At 45.2% G+C, this 19,247-nt stretch overlaps 1 protein-coding gene across 1 annotated transcript; it reads right to left on the bottom strand.

Annotated features, from left to right (window-relative positions):
- Positions 1–1,938: 1,938 nt before the first annotated feature.
- LOC311129190 (uncharacterized protein) lies at positions 1,939–11,964 on the bottom strand. Its single transcript, XM_084161502.1, has 2 exons — positions 11,746–11,964; positions 1,939–3,784 (listed from the first exon to the last, which is right to left on the bottom strand). The coding sequence occupies exons 1-2, from the start codon at positions 11,909–11,911 to the stop codon at positions 2,427–2,429; spliced, it is 1,524 nt and encodes a 507-aa protein (XP_084017628.1). The 5' UTR covers positions 11,912–11,964; the 3' UTR covers positions 1,939–2,426.
- Between the last annotated feature and the right edge of the window lie 7,283 nt (positions 11,965–19,247).

Here is a 19,247-nt window from a genome sequence, read left to right as displayed (position 1 = left end):
TCTTCAAACCAAGCTGCTTACCTATTGCATATTCAGTCTTCCCAGCCTGGTGCAGGTCTACAATTTTGTTTCTGGTGTCCTTTGACAGCTCTTTGGTCTTGGCCATAGTGGAGTTTGGAGTGTGACTGTTTGAGGTTTTGGACAGGTGTCTTTTATACTGATAACAAGTTCAAACAGGTGCCATTAATACAGGTAACGAGTGGAGGACAGAGGAGCCTCTTAAAGAAGAAGTTACAGGTCTGTGAGAGCCCGAAATCTTGCTTGTTTGTAGGTGACCAAATACTTATTTTCCACCATAATTTGCAAATAAATTCATAAAAAATCCTACAATGTGATTTTCTGGATTTTTTTCTCTCAATTTGTCTGTCATAGTTGACGTGTACCTATGATGAAAATTACAGGCCTCTCTCATCTTTTTAAGTGGGAGAACTTGCACAATTGGTGGCTGACTAAATACTTTTTCCCCCCACTGTATGTATGTATGTATGTATATATATATATATATATATATATATATATATATATATATTTGAGAGAAAAAAACATATGGGGGATTGGAAGTGATGCAGACAATTACATTGATGGAAGTTGAAATCAATCTACAATATTAAAGCTGATCTACCCCCCCCAATTAAAAATAAAATTAAATTAAAAATAATAATAATAATAAATACAAAAAAGGCACCCCCGCACCATCACACCTCCTCCTCCATGCTTCACGGTAGGAACCAAAAAATGCGGAGATCATCCGTTCACCTACTCTGCGTCTCACAAAGACATGGCAGTTGGAAACAAAAATCTCAAATTTGGACTCATCACACCAAAGGACAGATTTCCACCTGTCTAATGTCCATTGCTCATGTTTCTTGGCCCAAGCAAGTCTCTTCTTCTTATTGGTGTCCTTTAGTAGTGGTTTCTTTGCAGCAATTCAACCATGAAGGCCTGATTCACGCAGTCTCCTCTGAACAGTTGATGTTAATAATAATAATAATAATAATAATAATAATAATAATAATATGCCATTTAGCAGACGCTTTTATCCAAAGCGACTTACAGTCATGCGTGCATACATTTTTTGTGTATGGGTGGTCCAGCTGAGCTACAGAGGACCACCATGTTGAGATGCGTCTGTTACTTGAACTCTGTGAAGCATTAATTTGGGCTGCAATTTCTGAGGCTGGTAACTCTAATGAACTTATCCTCTGCAGCAGAGGTAACTCTGGGTCTTCCTTTCCTGTGGCGGTCCTCATGAGAGCCAGTTTCATCATAGAGCTTGATGGTTTATGCGACTGCACTTGAAGAAACTTTCAAAGTTCTTCAAATGTTCTGTATTGACTGACCTTCATGTCTGAAAGTAATGATGGACTGTCGTTTCTCTTTGCTTATTTGAGCTGTTCTTGCCATAATATGGACTTGGTCTTTTACCAAATAGGGCTATCTTCTGTATACCACCCCTACCTTGTCACAACACAAGTGATGGGCTCAAACGCATTAAGAAGGAATGAAATTCCACAAATTAACTTTTAACAAAGCACACCTGTTAATTGAAATGCTTTCCAGGTGACTACCTCATGAAGCTGGTTGAGAGAATGCCAAGAGTGTGCAAAGCGGTCATCAAGGCAAAGGGTGGCTACTTCGAAGAATCTCACTTTTTTGGTTACTACATGATTCCATATGTGTTATTTCATAGTTTTGATGTCTTCACTATTATTCTACAATGTAGAAAATAGTAAAAAGAAAGAAAAACCGTGGAATGAGTAGGTGTGTCCAAACTTGTATCTGGTACTGTATTATAGGTAATGAATGTGTAGGGACTTCTGAAATTCTACAGATTTAGTGGTGCAGCAGAAAGATCTGCATATCCCAAATCCAGAGGTTGTGAGTTCAAATCCCAGGTGGGGTCATATTGAAAAGTCTGTACTAAGTGGTCATGTCAATTGTAATCATATTGTCATTGCTGAATTTTTTAAACTCCATTTTAGCTAAACATTTGAGCTAAACACTAACCTTTGTCTTGTTTCCTGTAAGTTCCCAGGACGTCACAGAGACCCATGTCAGGACCTTTTTAGCACGTTCTCAGGACATTCATTTTACTAGTTCTTAGGACTTCCCATGGGAATGTTCTCTGGGGGACCTTTGTGTAGTTCTCTGTAAATTTGGGGTATGCAGATCTTTCTGCTACGCCACAAAATCTGTAGAATTTCAGAAGTTCCCTATACATTCATTACCTATAATACATCTCTGCACTTCACAAAATAGTGCCATCTGCGCTGCTATTTTAGTCATCAGTTGATATGACTATTCTCTCATTGACTTCATTGACTTATTCCAGCTATCTATGAGCGTGTACTCAGAGTATTGTCCACATCCTGCCTTTTTATTCTCATCTTGTGACTAAATAGATCTTTGTCCTAATTTTCTTTCTTTCATGTTTCATCCCGTTTTCCTCCTTTGTGGATGTTTTTCACATGGATCAGTAAGTTAGACTTTTGAGTGAAGCTTTTCCCACAGTCAGCACAGCTAAATGGTTTCTCTCCTGTGTGAGTCAGTTTATGGTTCCTTAGGTTCCCCTTCTGATAGAAGCCTTTCCCACAGTCACCACAGACAAATGGTTTCTCTCCTGTGTGAGTAAGTGTATGCTTCTTTAGGGACCCCTTCTGATTGAAGCTTTTCCCACAGTCATCACAGCTAAATGGTTTCTCTCCTGTGTGAGTCCGTTTATGGTTCCTTAGGTTCCCCTTCTGATAGAAGCCTTTCCCACAGTCACCACAGATAAATGGTTTCTCTCCTGTGTGAGTAAGTGTATGCTTCTTTAGGTTCCCCTTCTGATTGAAGCTTTTCCCACAGTCACCACAGCTAAATGGTTTCTCTCCTGTGTGAGTAAGTGTATGGTTCCTTAGGTTCCACCTATGAATGAAGCTTTTCCCACAGTCACCACAGCTAAATGGTTTCTCTCCTGTGTGAGTCAGTTTATGGTTCCTTAGGTTCCCCTTCAAATTGAAGCTTTTCCCACAGTCACCACAGCTAAATGGTTTCTCTCCCACTCCTGTGTGAATCCTCATGTGCTTGGATAGATATCCTTTGAGTTTGAAGGTCTTGCCACAAACAGGGCAGGTGCAGGTTTTCCCACTGTGACAGAGGCGGACATGGGCCTTTAGTTTACAGGTGGAGTTGCAGCTTTTTCTGCAGAAGCGGCATTCACAGAGTCTCTTCTTGTAGAGAGTCACATGCCTCTGCAGGTCAGCTTTCAGAGTGAACATTTCGCCACAATCACGGCAGCGGTGAGGTTTTCTAGACGTGGTGCTGGGTTTGGAACAGTGTTCCTCCATTGATGGTTTTGGATCCAATGGTGGGCTGCTGTCAAGTACTACTGGGTTTATGCTTACGGCTGAGCTTTGGCTGGAGGCATTGTTTTGATTACCTGGAGGGTCACAGGGAATGTAGAGACCCTTCAGGTGGGTCACAGTAACAAAAGGTGTGAGATCCACTTGTTTAGGGTCCCTCTCTCTGTTCTCCACAGTCTGGGTTTGGGGAAGAGTCAAGGACTGAAGTGGGTCCTCCTGATCACATTCACTTTTCACACAGGAAGGAGTTAATTTGATATCAGCCTCCAGCCCTTGAAGCTGCTCTTCCTCCTGAGTGGTCCTGAGTTCCTCCTGTTCCTCTTTAATCTGTGGAAGCTCTGTGTTCTCCTGCCCCAGACTGGGGCTCCACTCCTGCTCACAGTGCTGCTGATCAGGGAGAACCTCCTCTTCAGAGACCGCAAGAGAGAGCTGCAGGGAGTCTGGAGGAAAGGAGAGAGCAGCAGAGGTTATCTATAGAGCCTTTAGACGGTCGTCACTAGCTGGCACAGCCACAAAGTCATAAACCCTGCCTTTTCTCTCATTGAAAACAGCATGTGACATTGATATAAGTCAGAAACATTTATTCCTGTGCCAAAACGGTAGGTACATTTTGGTCATAAAGTATCTTCCAAAACTGAGTTGTGGGATTTGAGTACAAGAGTTTGTCATGACTTAGTTGAGGGTTGGGTTTAGATTTCCACAATACCCTTTGAGTCATGTTAGGGACAACTGTAGTATTTTAGCTAACCCTTCCCCTAACCTTAACCCAAATCACCTAACCTGCTACCTAAATTCTCCTAACCTTTGTCATTAGTTCTCCTAACCACCAATGTCAATTCTCCCCATAAATCTCCTTTGTTGTTATGATGCAACAAGCAACCTGGTCTCAGAGAAAGACGTATAATACTATAGCTCCTCAAATAGAGATAAGTTTGGTCATCCAATTCGTATGCTATTGTACGACCAGGTAAGACGTATGATAGTATAGCTTCACTAATTCGTATGATTTTGTACGACAGCCATGACATTCATAATGTAACCTAATGTAATACATCATACTAAATGTGGGGAATGATTTACATACCAAATCCTACAAATTGTTCTGAGACCAAGTTGCACAACACCGGTGCTTTGAGGCTTGCTTAACATTTTCAAAGCAGTCTGATCCGATACAAAAGTACTGCTGAGGCTTGAATAACATTTAAATTACCCCTTGATCAATGACATCCGAAGCTTTGTTTGACCACATGCTTATTCGAAAACGTGTGTTACAAAATCTGAGAGTACACAGATTTGTAAAAATGTTACAGCAATTGAACAGCAGCTCAGCAGGTAGGGTTTGGAAGACTGACAATAAGACAGAGTCGAATCGCGGCAAAGCACAATATTTGGATTTATTTTTATGTGAAACCACACTATCTGCAGATTGTTGTTCTAATAATTAATTTAGTAGGCTATATGATAAGCTTTTGACACACTCACAACCTCCTAAATAATGGCATGGATTCAGTTTTAGAAAAAAAATAAGAATTTTGAAGCAATAAAGGGAAGTGGGGTGTATGATGCTAACATCATTCTTACTATTTAGGCATTCAAAGCCCGTGACTAACCGCTGCACCAGAGTTTTTATATGTTTTTTTCTTTTTTCAAATCAATTATCTGAACATCAAAGCTGCTGTTTATTGCTGACCAGCAGATGTCACTAATGTGCAATGTTTTAAGTCTGTGGCTGTGGATCAGACTTTTTCTGGTCCTTTTCCCCCCCGGACTAAAGGTCCTGAAGTTTCTGTGCATATGTTTATTCTCTACTTCACGCCCAGTCTCTGCTCTAGTCGTAAAGATCAGGTTACTCTGGCGAAAGGTGCTAATTTAATAAAGTTATATCAAAGCTGAATCTATGTCTGCAAGATCTTATGATAGTATTTTACATAACAGAACCGAAGATAGTAGCATTGCTTAACGTTACTGTAAGACAAAAACAACACCGCATTTTTCTCTCATGTGGCCAAAACACAACACCGTACCACTAAGCAAAATACACAGGTAGGCTATGCTACAGTTTGATATCACCATCTGCTCTAAACTTCACTGTACACCATTCAAAACAACACTGTAGGCTACTTCAAACAACTACTTCAAACAACACTGTATAAATCATTAAGATCTAAACGTATATGCCCATGAGACTGATCAAAGTAGGGCCGGGACTATACCAGTATCACGATACTCGTTAGTATTGTGGCAAGGAAACAAAATATGAAGCCAATTTAACTTCTTTAGGAAAACAGCCCTAATGTTGGAAACAAACATCATTATTTCGTCATCTAGAGTCACATTTATTTATTTTCCAAGCTATAGTACACAATATTTTACATACAGCAGGTTAAAGAACCAAAGAGTTTGGTCTGCTTCATGTTTTCATTTTTGCATTGGAAAAAATATTGCGATACTGGTATTGTCCCGGGCCCAGATTCTGCATGGACGTTTCACTGGTAAAACGTGAGAAATGTGAAGGGAAGGAGACCACAATTTTTTGTTGTTGTAAAGAAACACATGCGCAGAAGCTTCGGGACCTTTAGTTCTGGAGAAAAGGCAGGGGAAAAGTTGGATCCGCAGCCACACTGTTGTTTTAAACGCCACGAGTAATTAACCGTTTTTCGGCAACTCAGCTATAAATGAACTGGAGACAGTGTACAAGATGGACGACCATTCTTTTCAACATAATCCACTCACGTTCACATACGCCATTTGGTGGTTGATGCCATCTTTCTAGATCCGGTTTAACTGGGACGACTATGCCTACACCTGCCCACTAGCACAGTGCAAACTGGACAGACGGCAGTACCATGCCAACATGCTCAGGCACCAGGAACTCAGCCACACTAGCACAGTGCAAACTGGACAGACGGCAGTACCATGCCAACATGCTCAGGCACCAGGAACTCAGCCACACTAGCACAGTGCAAACTGGACAGACGGCAGTACCATGCCAACATGCTCAGGCACCAGGAACTCAGCCACACTAGCACAGTGCAAACTGGACAGACGGCAGTACCATGCCAACATGCTCAGGCACCAGGAACTCAGCCACAATAGCACAGTGCAAACTGGACAGACGGCAGTACCATGCCAACATGCTCAGGCACCAGGAACTCAGCCACACTAGCACAGTGCAAACTGGACAGACGGCAGTACCATGCCAACATGTTCAGGCACCAGGAACTCAGCCACACTAGCACAGTGCAAACTGGACAGACGGCAGTACCATGCCAACATGCTCAGGCACCAGGAACTCAGCCACACTAGCACAGTGCAAACTGGACAGACGGCAGTACCATGCCAACATGCTCAGGCACCAGGAACTCAGCCACACTAGCACAGTGCAAACTGGACAGACGGCAGTACCATGCCAACATGCTCAGGCACCAGGAACTCAGCCAGAGCACGTGGACAGTTAAAGGTAATTCACACTGACCAACTCTCTATTTGATGATATTTGAAGGAAACCAGATCAAAGTATGATGACCAAAGTATGAAAAATTACTGTTGCTTCTACACTGATAAAGTTTGATCATAAAGTTACTGGTCCCATCCCCCATGTCAAACACTTGGATTAATTATTAAGGGGAAAGGTGACATCACCTTAACTCTCATGTTAATACACCAATGTTAACATTCTCTTACCTAATTTAAATAAGTACCGCCTCGTAACCAACATCGGAGAAGGCGTGTTTGCAGAGGGGAGTGGTTTATATAGCTAGAGAGCTACTCTACTGGTGCCAAAATTTAACTGTAGGGTTTCAGCAAATATAATTACAAGTTGACCCTCTTCATCTATGGCAAAGATCCTGTTGTTAGCTAGGTCTTCAGTCAGCATGGAACAAAATGCGGGAAAGGGTCTCAGACGTAGTTGTCAAGTCAACTCATCCGTCAGTGCTGCTGTGAACTGCATCACAACAGACATGCCAACTGGGAGATAAAAAAATAAGGATATCATTGAGGCAATTTCAATGTTGTTTGATTTGCTTTGTGTATCACCAAATTAGCTTGAGATGATTTTACTGCAACACTGCATCCAAGTTGCTCAAAGGCGTTTCAAAGAGCTGTCAGTCAAGGCGAGCTCATGTATATGAGCTCCCTGCCAAAAGCCTGTCTTTTCAAACTTCCTGGTAGTTAGCCATGAGATAAAAAGTACTTTTCAGAATGACAGTTCAGGAAACTTTAAACAAACCAACCACACTTCCCCTGGTCAGCTGGCTCATGACATCAGATCATGAAAATAAAATGTGAATATAATTCAATGTATGTTTTGTGCACAAAGGTGATGACTAAGGTCGTGTCTTATTAGGAATATTCCAATTTGACTTCTCTATGGGGCCATCTTTTGGGAATTGTCTTTCTGGGCTGAACTTCAGTTAATCAGCAATACAGAAACTGTTCTTTGGGAACAGGCGAAAGCATGCTTTCAGACAGGAACCCTTGGGCCTTCTTTTCGGCAACAATTTGGTGAAAGCCCCAAAGGCCTCAGAAAGCCTTGTTTTCCAATTTTCTAATAGTTAATAAAACATCTTGAAATGGTGATCAATGAAGGCCTAAACATGTTATTTATTGAGCAGAACTGCTAGCTATGTATACTGAACAAAAATATAAAGCCATCATGTAAAGTGTTGGTCCCAAGTTTCATGAGCAGAAATAAAAGATCCCAGAAATTTTCCACACGCACAAAAATCGCATTTCTCTCCATTTTTGTGCACAAATTTGTTTACATCCCTGTTAGTGAGCATTTCTCCTTTGCCAAGATAATCCATCCATCTGACAGGTGTGGCATATCAAGAAGCGGATTAAACAGCATGATCATTACACAGGTGCACCTTGTGCTGGGGAAAATAAAAGGCCACTAAAATGTGCAGTTTTGTCACAACACAATGCCACAGATGGCTCAAGTTGAGGGAGCATACAATTGGCATCATGACTGCAGGAATGTCCACCAGAGCTGTTGCCAGAGTTTAATGTTCATTTCTATACCATAAGACGCCTCCAATGTCATTTTAGAGAATTTGACAGTACTTCCAACCGGCCTCACAACCGCAGACCACGTGTAACCACGTCAGCTCAGGACCTCAACATCCAGCTTCTTCACCTGCGGGATCGTCTGAGACCAGCCACCCGGACAGCTGATGAAACTGTGGGTTTGCACAACTGAAGAATTTCCGCACAAACAGTCAGAAACTGTCTCAGGGAAGCTCATCTATGTGCTTGACGTCCTCACCAGGGTCTTCACCGGACTGCAGTTCGGATTCATAACCGACCTCAGTGGGTAAATGCTCACCTTTGATGGCCACGGGCACGCTGGAGAAGTGTGCTCTTCACGGATGAATCCCGGGTTTCAACTGTACCGGGCAGATGGTGTGTATGTATGGAGTCCTAGTGGTGAGCAGTTTGCTGATTTACATTTACGTCATTTAGCAGACGCTCTTATCCAGAGCGACTTACAAATTGGTGCATTCACCTTATAGCCAGTGGGATAACCACTTTACAATATGCATTTTATTTTTCTTTCTTTGGGGTGGGGTAAGGGGGGGGGGGGGGTAGAAGGATTACTTTATCCTATCCCATGTGTTCCTTAAAGAGGTGGGGTTTCAAGTGTCTCCGGAAGGTGGTGAGTGACTCCGCTGTCCTGGCGTCGTGAGGGAGCTTGTTCCACCATTGGGGTGCCAGAGCAGCGAACAGTTTTGACTGGGCTGAGCGGGAACTGTGCTTCCACAGAGGTAGGGGGGCCAGCAGGCCAGAGGTGGATGAACACAATGCCCTCGTTTGGGTGTAGGGACTGATCAGAGCCTGAAGGTACGGAGGTGCCGTTCCCCTCACAGCTCCGTAGGCAAGCACCATGGTCTTGTAGCAGATGCAAGCTTCAACTGGAAGCCAGTGGAGTGTGCGGAGGAGCGGGGTGACGTGAGAGAACTTGGGAAGGTTGAACACCAGACGGGCTGCAGCATTCTGGATGAGTTGTAGGGGTTTAATGGCACAGGCAGGGAGCCCAGCCAACAGCGAGTTGCAGTAATCCAGACGGGAGATGACAAGTGCCTGGATTAGGACCTGTGCCGCTTCCTGTGTAAGGCAGGGTCGTACTCTCCGAATGTTGTAGAGCATGAACCTACAGGATCGGGTCACCGCTCAACGTTGTGAACAGAGAGCCCCATGCTGGTGGTGGGGTTATGGCATGGGCAAACATAAGCTACGGACAATGAACACAATTGCATTTTATCAATGGCAGTCTGAATGCACAGAGATACTGTGACAAAATCGTGAAGCCCAGTGTCATGCCATTCATCCACCGCAATCACCTCATGTTTCAGCATGACAATGCACAGCCCCATGTCGCAAGGATCTGTACACAATTCCTGGAAAATGAAAATGTCCCAGTTCTTCCACGGCCTGCATACTCATTAGACATGTTACCCATTGAGCATTTTTGGGACGCTCTAGATCGACGTGTATGACTGTTCCAGTTCCCGCCAATATCCAGCAACTTCGCACAGCCGTTGAAGAGGAGTGGGACAACATTCCACAGGCCACAATCAAAAGTCTGATCAACTCTATGCGAAGGAGATGTCGCACTGCATGAGGCAAATGGTGGTTTTCTGATCAACCCCCCTAACATTCTTTAAAGGTATCTGTGACCAACAGATGCATATCTGTATTCCCAGTAATGTGAAATCCATAGATTAGGGTCTAATGAATGTACACTGCTCAAAAAAATTACGGGAACACTTAAACAACACAATGTAACTCCAAGTCAATCCCACTTCTGTGAAATCAAACTGTCCACTTAGGATGCAATATTGATTGACAATAAATTTCACATGCTGTTGTGCAAATGGAATAGACAACAGGTGGAAATTATAGGCAATTAGCAAGACACCCCCAATAAAGGAGTGGTTCTGCAGGTGGTGACCACAGACCACTTCTCAGTTCCTATGCTTCCTGGCTGATATTTTGGTCACTTTTGAATGCTGGCGGTGCTTTCACTCTAGTGGTAGCATGAGACGGAGTCTACAACCCACACAAGTGGCTCAGGTAGTGCAGCTCATCCAGGATGGCACATCAATGCGAGCTGTGGCAAGAAGGTTTGCTGTGTCTGTCAGCGTAGTGTCCAGAGCATGGAGGCGCTACCAGGAGACAGGCCAGTACATCAGGAGACGTTGAGGAGGCCGTAGGAGGGCAACAACCCAGCAGCAGGACCGCTACCTCCGCCTTTGTGCAAGGAGGAGCAGGAGGAGCACTGCCAGAGCCCTGCAAAATGTGTCTGCTCAAATGGTCAGAAACAGACTTCATGAGGGTGGTATGAGGGCCCGACGTCCACAGGTGGGGGTTGTGCTTACAGCCCAACACCGTGCAGGACGTTTGGCATTTGCCAGAGAACACCAAGATTGGCAAATTCGCCACTGGCGCCCTGTGCTCTTCACAGATGAAAGCAGGTTCACACTGAGCACATGTGACAGAGTCTGGAGACGCCGTGGAGAACGTTCTGCTGCCTGCAACATCCTCCAGCATGACCGGTTTGGCGGTGGGTCAGTCATGGTGTGAGGTGGCATTTCTTTGGGGGGCCGCACAGCCCTCCATGCGCTCGCCAGAGGTAGCCTGACTGCCATTAGGTACCGAGATGAGATCCTCAGACCCCTTGTGAGACCATATGCTGGTGCGGTTGGCCCTGGGTTCCTCCTAATGCAAGACAATGCTAGACCTCATGTGGCTGGAGTGTCAGCAGTTCCTGCAAGAGGAAGGCATTGATGCTATGGACTGGCCTGCCCGTTCCCCAGACCTGAATCCAATTGAGCACATCTGGGACATCATGTCTCGCTCCATCCACCAACGCCACGTTACACCACAGACTGTCCAGGAGTTGGCGGATGCTTTAGTCCAGGTCCGGGAGGAGATCCCTCAGGAGACCATCCGCCACCTCATCAGGAGCATGCCCAGGCGTTGTAGGGAGGTCATACAGGCACGTGGAGGCCACACACACTACTGAGCCTCATTTTGACTTGTTTTAAGGACATTACATCAAAGTTGAATCTGCCTGTAGTGTGGTTTTCCACTTTAATTTTGAGTGTGACTCCAAATCCAGACCTCCATGGGTTGATAAATTTGATTTCCATTGATCATTTGTGTGATTTTGTTGTCAGCACATTCAACTATGTAAAGAAAAAAGTATTTAATAAGATTATTTCATTCATTCAGATCTAGGATGTGTTATTTTAGTGTTCCCTTAATTCTTTTGAGCAGTGTATTTCAAATGACTGATTGCCTTATATGAACTGTAACTCAGTAAAATCTTAGAAATTGTTGCATGTTGCGTCTATATTTTTGTTCAGTGTAGCTATCAGTAGATCTACATACAAACCTATTCTACATAGTTTGATCTCCGGTGTGATCCTCAGCAACCTCCGTAGTCGATCATTCTCCTCGTGGTCCTCCGCTACCGTTTCTTCAACTGCCCCGAAAATCTCCACAGCAGCCGCGGTTAAACGCTCATTTAAAAACACACGAAACGACTGCAGTTTAGACATGTTTCAGTAGACTGAGTGTTGGGTATTCAGCTAGTATGGCTTCGTCCACGACAAAAAAGATAGTGGTCACAATCAAAACAAACCTGCTCTCAGTTTTACTTCCGTTTTGTTCTGTTTTTATCAGCGGGTGGCGAGCCCATGAACAAATCACAGCGCCCCCATGTGGATGTGGTTTTACTACAAGCTACAGACCAACGATAATGGGAATAGATACAGTAGCTCAGCGATTCTTGAAAGACGGGACAAACTCTACTTTTTTCCACAAATATTTTTCTTAATATTAACAACATTTGAAATATATATTTTGATAGCTCAAATAACCTCCTAATTCTAAAAATGTTTCACAAAATGCCTACTAACTGGATTTATGTCAACTCCATCAGACATCATAAAAGGCATTTCATTTTTACATTTATTGTCCAACAAATAGTTTCATTCTAACATTATATTATTCAAATATGTTTTATTGTTTATTTAAATCTATTCAAAGTTTAGAACTCAACAGACCATGACTGGTCTTGTTGCACTACATGTAATGAGATGAAGAAGGGGTCGTTGCTCATTCTTGATTAATTGATTAATTTAGGATTTTAGACAAATCTGACGGAGTTGACCAAATCTCGAGACACCTTTTTTTGGGAATCACAGTTTTGAGAGAAAAAATATTTAAAATTCAGAGAGGGTTATTGCAAGGAACTACATATGATACTTTTTCAGTTATATTATTATAAAATTCCCACAGTGGAAGAATACCTGACCACTGTGACTGACCCAATATTAAGGAAAGCTTTGACTATGTACAGACTCAGTGAGTATAGCCTTGCTATTTAGAAAGGTCGCTGTAGACCTGGCCCTCAAAAGAAGACAGGCTATGTGCACACTGCCCACAAAATGAGGTTGTGTGAACCTAATCTTGATTTACAGTCACCTCTGACCCCACAGTACACAACATCTATAACATCTTCCCTCATTCCCATGGTCAATCCAGGTTAGGTCAGTCATGTCTGGTTCAGTTTAGCATGGTCCTGTTTGTCTGTAATACAGTGTGTGTGTTTTAATTAGTTTAGTAATTGGTAAGAGTCAGGGGCATCATGCACCATTATTTTAGAGGGGGCATGAAGTACGTGAGGTTCGAGGGGGTGTGGTTTGGAGAATTTAGCATATTTCAAACATTGGTATATAATATCTTATAAACCGGGTAGTTCAGGTTCTGGATGGTGATTGGTTGAAATCCGTGGTATATCAGACATATAAACCAGGTGGTTCGAGCCCTGAATGCTGATTGGCATTTAGGGCTCGAACCAAAAAAGTACAATTAACTGGTCTAATTACGTTGGTAACCCGTTCATAATAGCAATAAGGCACCTCGGGGGTTTGTGGTATATGGTCAATATACCACGGCTAAGGGCGGTATCCAGGCACTCCGCGTTGCATCGTGCTTAAGAACAAACTTTAGCCGTGGTATATTGGCCATTTACCACATCCCCTCGGGCCTTATTGCTTAAATAACCCAATAATTTAAGCTATTTTAGTATTTTCTAGCAACCTTGCCAGCAGGCATGCTGAACAAAAATATAAACGCAACATGCAACAATTTCAAAGATTTTACTTTGTTACAGTTCATATAAGGAAATCAGTCAATTGAAATAAATATATTAGGCCATATTCTATGGATTTCACATGACTGGGCAGTGGAGCAGCCATGGGTGGGCCTTGGAGGGCACCCACTTGGTAGCCACGCCCACCCACTGGGGAGCCAGGCCCAGCCTATCAGAATTACTTTTTCCCCACAAAAGGGCTTTATTACAGACAGAAATATACTCCTCAGCGCATTTTTTATTTCAGCCTCATGAAACATGGGACCAACACTTTACATGTTGCGTTTATATTTTTGTTCAGTGTAGTTAAACAAGCTACTCTTATTTGATTGATAGCCTGAAATGGCTTGGTAGCTGGCTAGTTAAAGCCAACTTCATAAAATTGCTAAGTTGGTAGTATTACAGAGAAACAAAACATGTTGTTTTATTTATTCATCAAGAAGGAATCAATAGGCTTCATAGCTTGATCAAATTCATTGGAATTTTATGGACAGGGAATTTGCACGCCGTCAAGGCATTTCATTGGTTCCCCTAACCATTCCACTCCCCATCAGAGCACATGATAGTCGACCATTAGGGTCCGGGCTGGTTAAGGAAGTTATGGTACCAGTCACCATGATTACACAGGAGACACATGTTGAGCAGATCACCTTTATGATTATTGAGTCTCCTGCTTACCCTGTAGTCTTGGGTATCCCGTGGTTAGCCTTTCACAACCCTAATTTCTCATGGCCGCAGAGGGTTCTTACGGGGTGGTCACGTGAGTGTCCGGGTTGGTGTCTAGGTGTTTCCGTTGGTGCGACCACGGTGGAAAGTCCAGACGGTACCCCCATCGTGCGCATTCCCCCCGAATACCATGATCTGGCGCTCGCGTTTTCCAAGACGCAAACTACTAAATTACCACATCATCGGGAGGGGGATTGCGCGATAAACCTTCGGGTAGACGCTGTACCTCCCAGGAGTCATGTGTATCCCCTGTCGTAGGCTGAAACGGAGGCTATGGAAACATACGTCACCGAGTCCCTGCGCCAGGGGTATATACGTCCCTCCACTTCAACTGCCTCCTCGAGTTTCTTCTTTGTGAAGAAGAAAGATGGCGGTTTACGCCCGTGCATTGATTATCGACCACTGAATAATGTGACGGTACGGTTTAGTTTCCGTCTTCCCCTCATTCCTTCATTGATTGAGTCAATGCATGGGGCCCGCTTTTTCACCAAATTAGACCTCAGGAGTGCCTACAACCTGGTGTGTATTCAGGAAGGGGATGAGTGGAAAACAGCATTCAGCACAACCTCGGGGCATTATGAATACCTGGTGATGCCCTTCGGTTTGATGAATGCTCCATCCGTTTTCCAGTCCTTTGTGAACGAGGTGTTTCGGGACATGCTTGGTCGCGGTGTGGTGGTCTACATCGATGACATCCTGGTATATTTCGCTACGCGCGCCGAGCATGTGTCCCTGGTTCGCAAGGTACTGGTCCGACTGCTGGAAAATGATCTTTATGCCAAGGCAGAGAAGTGTGAGTTTTTCCAGCAGTCAATCTTCTTCCTCGGATATCACATTACCACCACAGGTGTGGAGATGGAGGGAGACCGCATTGCAGCCGTGCGTAATTGGCCGACTCCAACCAAGGTAAAGGAGGTGCAGCGCTTCCTTGGCTTTGCCAACTACTATCAAAGGTTTATTCAGGGCTTTGGCAGCTCCCATTACCTCCTTGTTGAAGGGTGGGCCGTCCCGGCTCCGCTGGTCTGCTGAGGCTGATTTGGCCTTCAGTAGATTGCGGGGTCTGTTCACCTCAGCCCCGGTACTGGCTCACCCCGATCCATCACTACCGTTCGTAATGGAGGTGGATGCGTCCGAGGTGCCAATGCTCGGGCATGCCACCCAAGCTCCGCCCCTGTGCCTTATTTTCTAAGAAGCTCAGCTCGGCAGAGCAGAACTACGGCGTTGGTGATCGGGAGCTGCTGGCTGTTGTCCGAGCTTTGACGGTGTGGAGACATTGTCTCGAGGGGGCGAAACACCCTTTCCTCATCTGGACAGACCACCGTAACCTGGAGTACATTCGGGCAGCGAGGAGGCTGAATCCTCGCCAGGCCAGGTGGGCCCTCTTCACCCGGTTTGATTTCACACTCTCATACATTCCGGGTACGAAGAACGTGAAGGCAGACGCACTGTCTCGGCTGTATGACACAGAGGAGAGGCCCAGAGACAACACCCCCATACTCCCGGCCTCATGCATTGTGGCGCCGGTAGTATGGGCGATGGACGCAGATATAGCGCAGGCATTACGCACAGATCCATCTCCACCGCAGTGTCCAGCTGTGTCCAGCTGGGCTGCAGTACGTGCCTGCGCTTATCTGTGATCGTCTGATATACTGGGCACACACGTCACCCTCCTCTGGTCATCCAGGTATGGGTCGTACAATGCGCTGCCTGACCGAGAATTACTGGTGGCCTACCTTGGCTAAGGACGTGAGGGTGTATGTTTCCTCATGCTCTGTGTGCGCCCAGAGTAAGGTACCTAGGCACCTCCCAGCGGGTAAGCTACAACCTTTACCAGACCTCTGGATTTCACCCTGAGAGTAATGGGCAGGTGGAAAGGGTGAATCAAGATGTGGGTAGGTTCCTGCGGACCGACTGTCAGGACTGGCCGGGGGAGTGGTTGGTGTTCCTGCCATGGGCAGAATATGCTCAGAACTCTCTCCGCCACTCCTCCACTAACCTAACACCCTTCCAATGTGTTTTAGGTTACCAACCGGTCCTGGCACCGTGGCACCAGAGCCAGACCGAGGCTCCTGCGGTGGATGACTGGTTTCGGCGCGCGGAGGAGACTTGGGACGCTGCCCACGTTCGCCTCCAGTGCGTCGTCAGAAGGCCAACGCTGACCGCCACCACAGGGAGGCCCCGGTGTTCGTACCGGGGGATCGGGTCTGGCTCTCGACCCGGAATCTGCCTCTCCGCCTGCCCTGCCGGAAGCTGAGCCCGCGGTTTGTGGGGCCGTTTAAAGTCCTGAGGAGAATAAACGAGGTGACATACAGGTTGTTACTCCCCCCCTGATTACCGTATTAACCCCTCGTTTCATGTGTCTCTCCTCAGGCTGGTGGTAGCTGGTCCGCTCCAGGAGTCTGAGGTGCGGGAGGTTCTTCCACCTCCTCTGGACATTGAGGGGGCTCCGGCGTACTTGGTCCGTTCCATCCTGGATTCGAGGCGCCGGGTGGGGGGCCTTCAGTATCTCGTGGAGTGGGAGGGGTACGGTCCGGAGGAACGGTGCTGGGTCCCAAGGCGGGACATCCTCGATCCCTCCCTGTTGAGGGATTTCCACCGTCGCCATCTGACTCGCCCTGCTCCGCGTCCTCCTGGCCGTCCCCGAGGCCGGGGTCGGCGCACTGCTGGAGCCGCGCGTCGGGGGAGAGGGGGTTACTGTCACGACTTCCGCCAAGGCTGCCCCCCCTCCTGGTTCGGGCAGGCTTCGGCGTTCGTCGTCACCGGAGTACTAGCTACTGCCGATCACACACACCTGGTGCTCATTCCCCTAATTAGTATGTGTATAAGTGTTCCCTCTGTTCCCCTTGTCTTTGTGAGTGATTGTTTGTTGTGAGAGCGTGCAGCTCGGTTGAGCTACTATTCACTGTGTTTATGCCAAGGTGGATGTTTTCCCTTGTAATAGTTTGGTTTGACGCTTTGGGCGTTTGATTTATGTAAACAGAATAAACTCTGGACTTCGGTATTTTACCTCCTGCGCCTGACTCCTTCATTCACACCTCGTCACATAGGATCTCCCGGGACGTCACACAATGGTCGCCTAAAGTCCTCAGGACGTTGTGTCATGGTCCCCTGGAGGTTTTGTCTAGTTCCCGGTTGGTCCCGAGGACGTTTTTAGAACTTTCTTGGGATGTTGTGTCATGGTCCCTGAAGGTTATTGGGACGTTGTGTCATGGTCCCCTGGAGGTTTGTGTCTAGTTCCCGGTTTGTCCCGGGGACGTCACCAGATGTTTGGAAATAAACGTTCTTCCCCCCACCCCCGCCCCTCAAAAATGGTTTACCCTGGGCACGCGCACATTAGCTTCATTACACATAACCCCTTGTTACTTTTGCCAAGCCCATCAAGTCCCTGATTGGTGAACCACTGATCCAGTCACAGCTCTTAGTATGGGTATTTGAACACAGCTTATGTTAAAAGCACTGTTTGTGTGTGTGTGGGTGGCTGTCCCTAGCATTGCCAAAAGACAAACATACTGTATACTACGTACTTAATGAGTATATACTACATACTATTAGTTAATTTCATATACTGTAAACGAACGGTATCCTTTCAGTTGCGCATACTAGCTCTTCGCCTGTCTACCGGAAGTTGATGCTCTTGCTAGCTTGTTAGCATAACAAATGACTAGCTAGACATTTTACGATTTCGGGTGTGTTCGTAAATTCAATCTGGAGTGCCAGAGTGCGCTCAGAGTGGGCTCTGGGCGTTCGTAAATCCAGAGCTTGTCTGATTGTCCGTTCGTAAATTCTGAGCATTTCGGCTTTTGGAGCGCGTCACTAGACGCTCTGGCCGAGGAGTAGGGTTGATCCGAGCATACTGACCTCACATCGGCAGCCAAGCCCAAGCTATCTGTCTAACTATTTCCAGACACAAATGAGAGAACACCTCACTGACCATTCTACTCGCCCACCATTATAAATGTAAGCAATGCCATTTTCTTCAAATCTGAAAACGTTGTGAAGCCACGCCCATTTTCTGAAGAATTGCATTATGGGCCCTAAAAGCACTGAAATAGTGTCCACTGCTTGTATACTTCGTATTTTGGCGAATTTAATAAGACATCATGGAACTTTTGGCATACTAACTATATCCATACTATGACCAATAAGCATACTACATACTGAATTTACGTCACAAATAGTAAGGTTTGTGCAGTTAGGACTATTCGAACACAGCTATAGTGTTTTACACCCACAAAAAAATGGTTTACCCAGGGCCTGCGCACCTTAGTTTCATTACACATCATACCTTGTTACTGTTGCCAAGCCCATCAAGGGTTTGGCCGGCCGGGATGTCCTTGTCCCATCGCTCTTTCGCGACTTCTGTGTTGTTTCTCTTTGCTTATTTGAGCTGTTCTTGACATAATATGGACTTGGTCTTTTACCAAATAGGGCTATCTTCTGTATACCACCCCTACCTTGTCACAACACAACTGATTGGCTCAAACGCATTAAGGAAATAAATTCCACAAATTAACTTTTAACAGACACACCTGTTAATTGAAATGCATTCCAAGTGACTACCTCATGAAGCTGGTTGAGAGAATGCCAAGAGTGTGCAAAGCTGTCATCAAGGCAAAGGGTGGCTATTTGAAGAATCTCAAATCTCAAATAATGTTGATTTGTTTAACACTTTTTTTGGTTACTACATGATTCCATATGTGTTATTTCATAGTTTTGATGTCTTCACTATTATTCTACAATGTATAGTCAAAAGAAAGAAAAACCGTGGAATGAGTAGGTGTGTCCAAACTTGTATCTGGTACTGTATTATAGGTAATGAATGTGCAGGGACTTCTGAAATTCTACAGATTTAGTGGTGCAGCAGAAAGACCAGCATATCCCAAATCCAGAGGTTGTCAGTTCAAATCCCAGGTGACAATATGATTACATTTGACATGATCCCTTAGTATAGACATTTCAATATGACTCCACCTGGGATTTGAACTCACAACCTCTGCATGGTTGTCCCCTAC

This window comes from Coregonus lavaretus (assembly GCF_964263955.1).
Source record: "Coregonus lavaretus genome assembly, chromosome: 5".
NCBI lineage: Eukaryota > Metazoa > Chordata > Actinopteri > Salmoniformes > Salmonidae > Coregonus > Coregonus lavaretus.
Note: the sequence above shows the minus strand (reverse complement) of the source record. Positions and strands in the feature narration are given on the sequence as shown.

What these genes read in the sequence shown, in the direction of transcription:
- LOC311129190 (XM_084161502.1), bottom strand. Translation starts at nt 11,911, where the DNA reads ATGTCTAAACTGCAGTCGTTTCGTGTGTTTTTAAATGAGCGTTTAACC. An exon ending in GATCAAACTATGTAGAATAG is followed by an intron (nt 3,785 to 11,745) that starts GTTTGTATGTAG and finishes CCTTTCCTCCAG; the next exon opens with ACTCCCTGCAGCTCTCTCTT.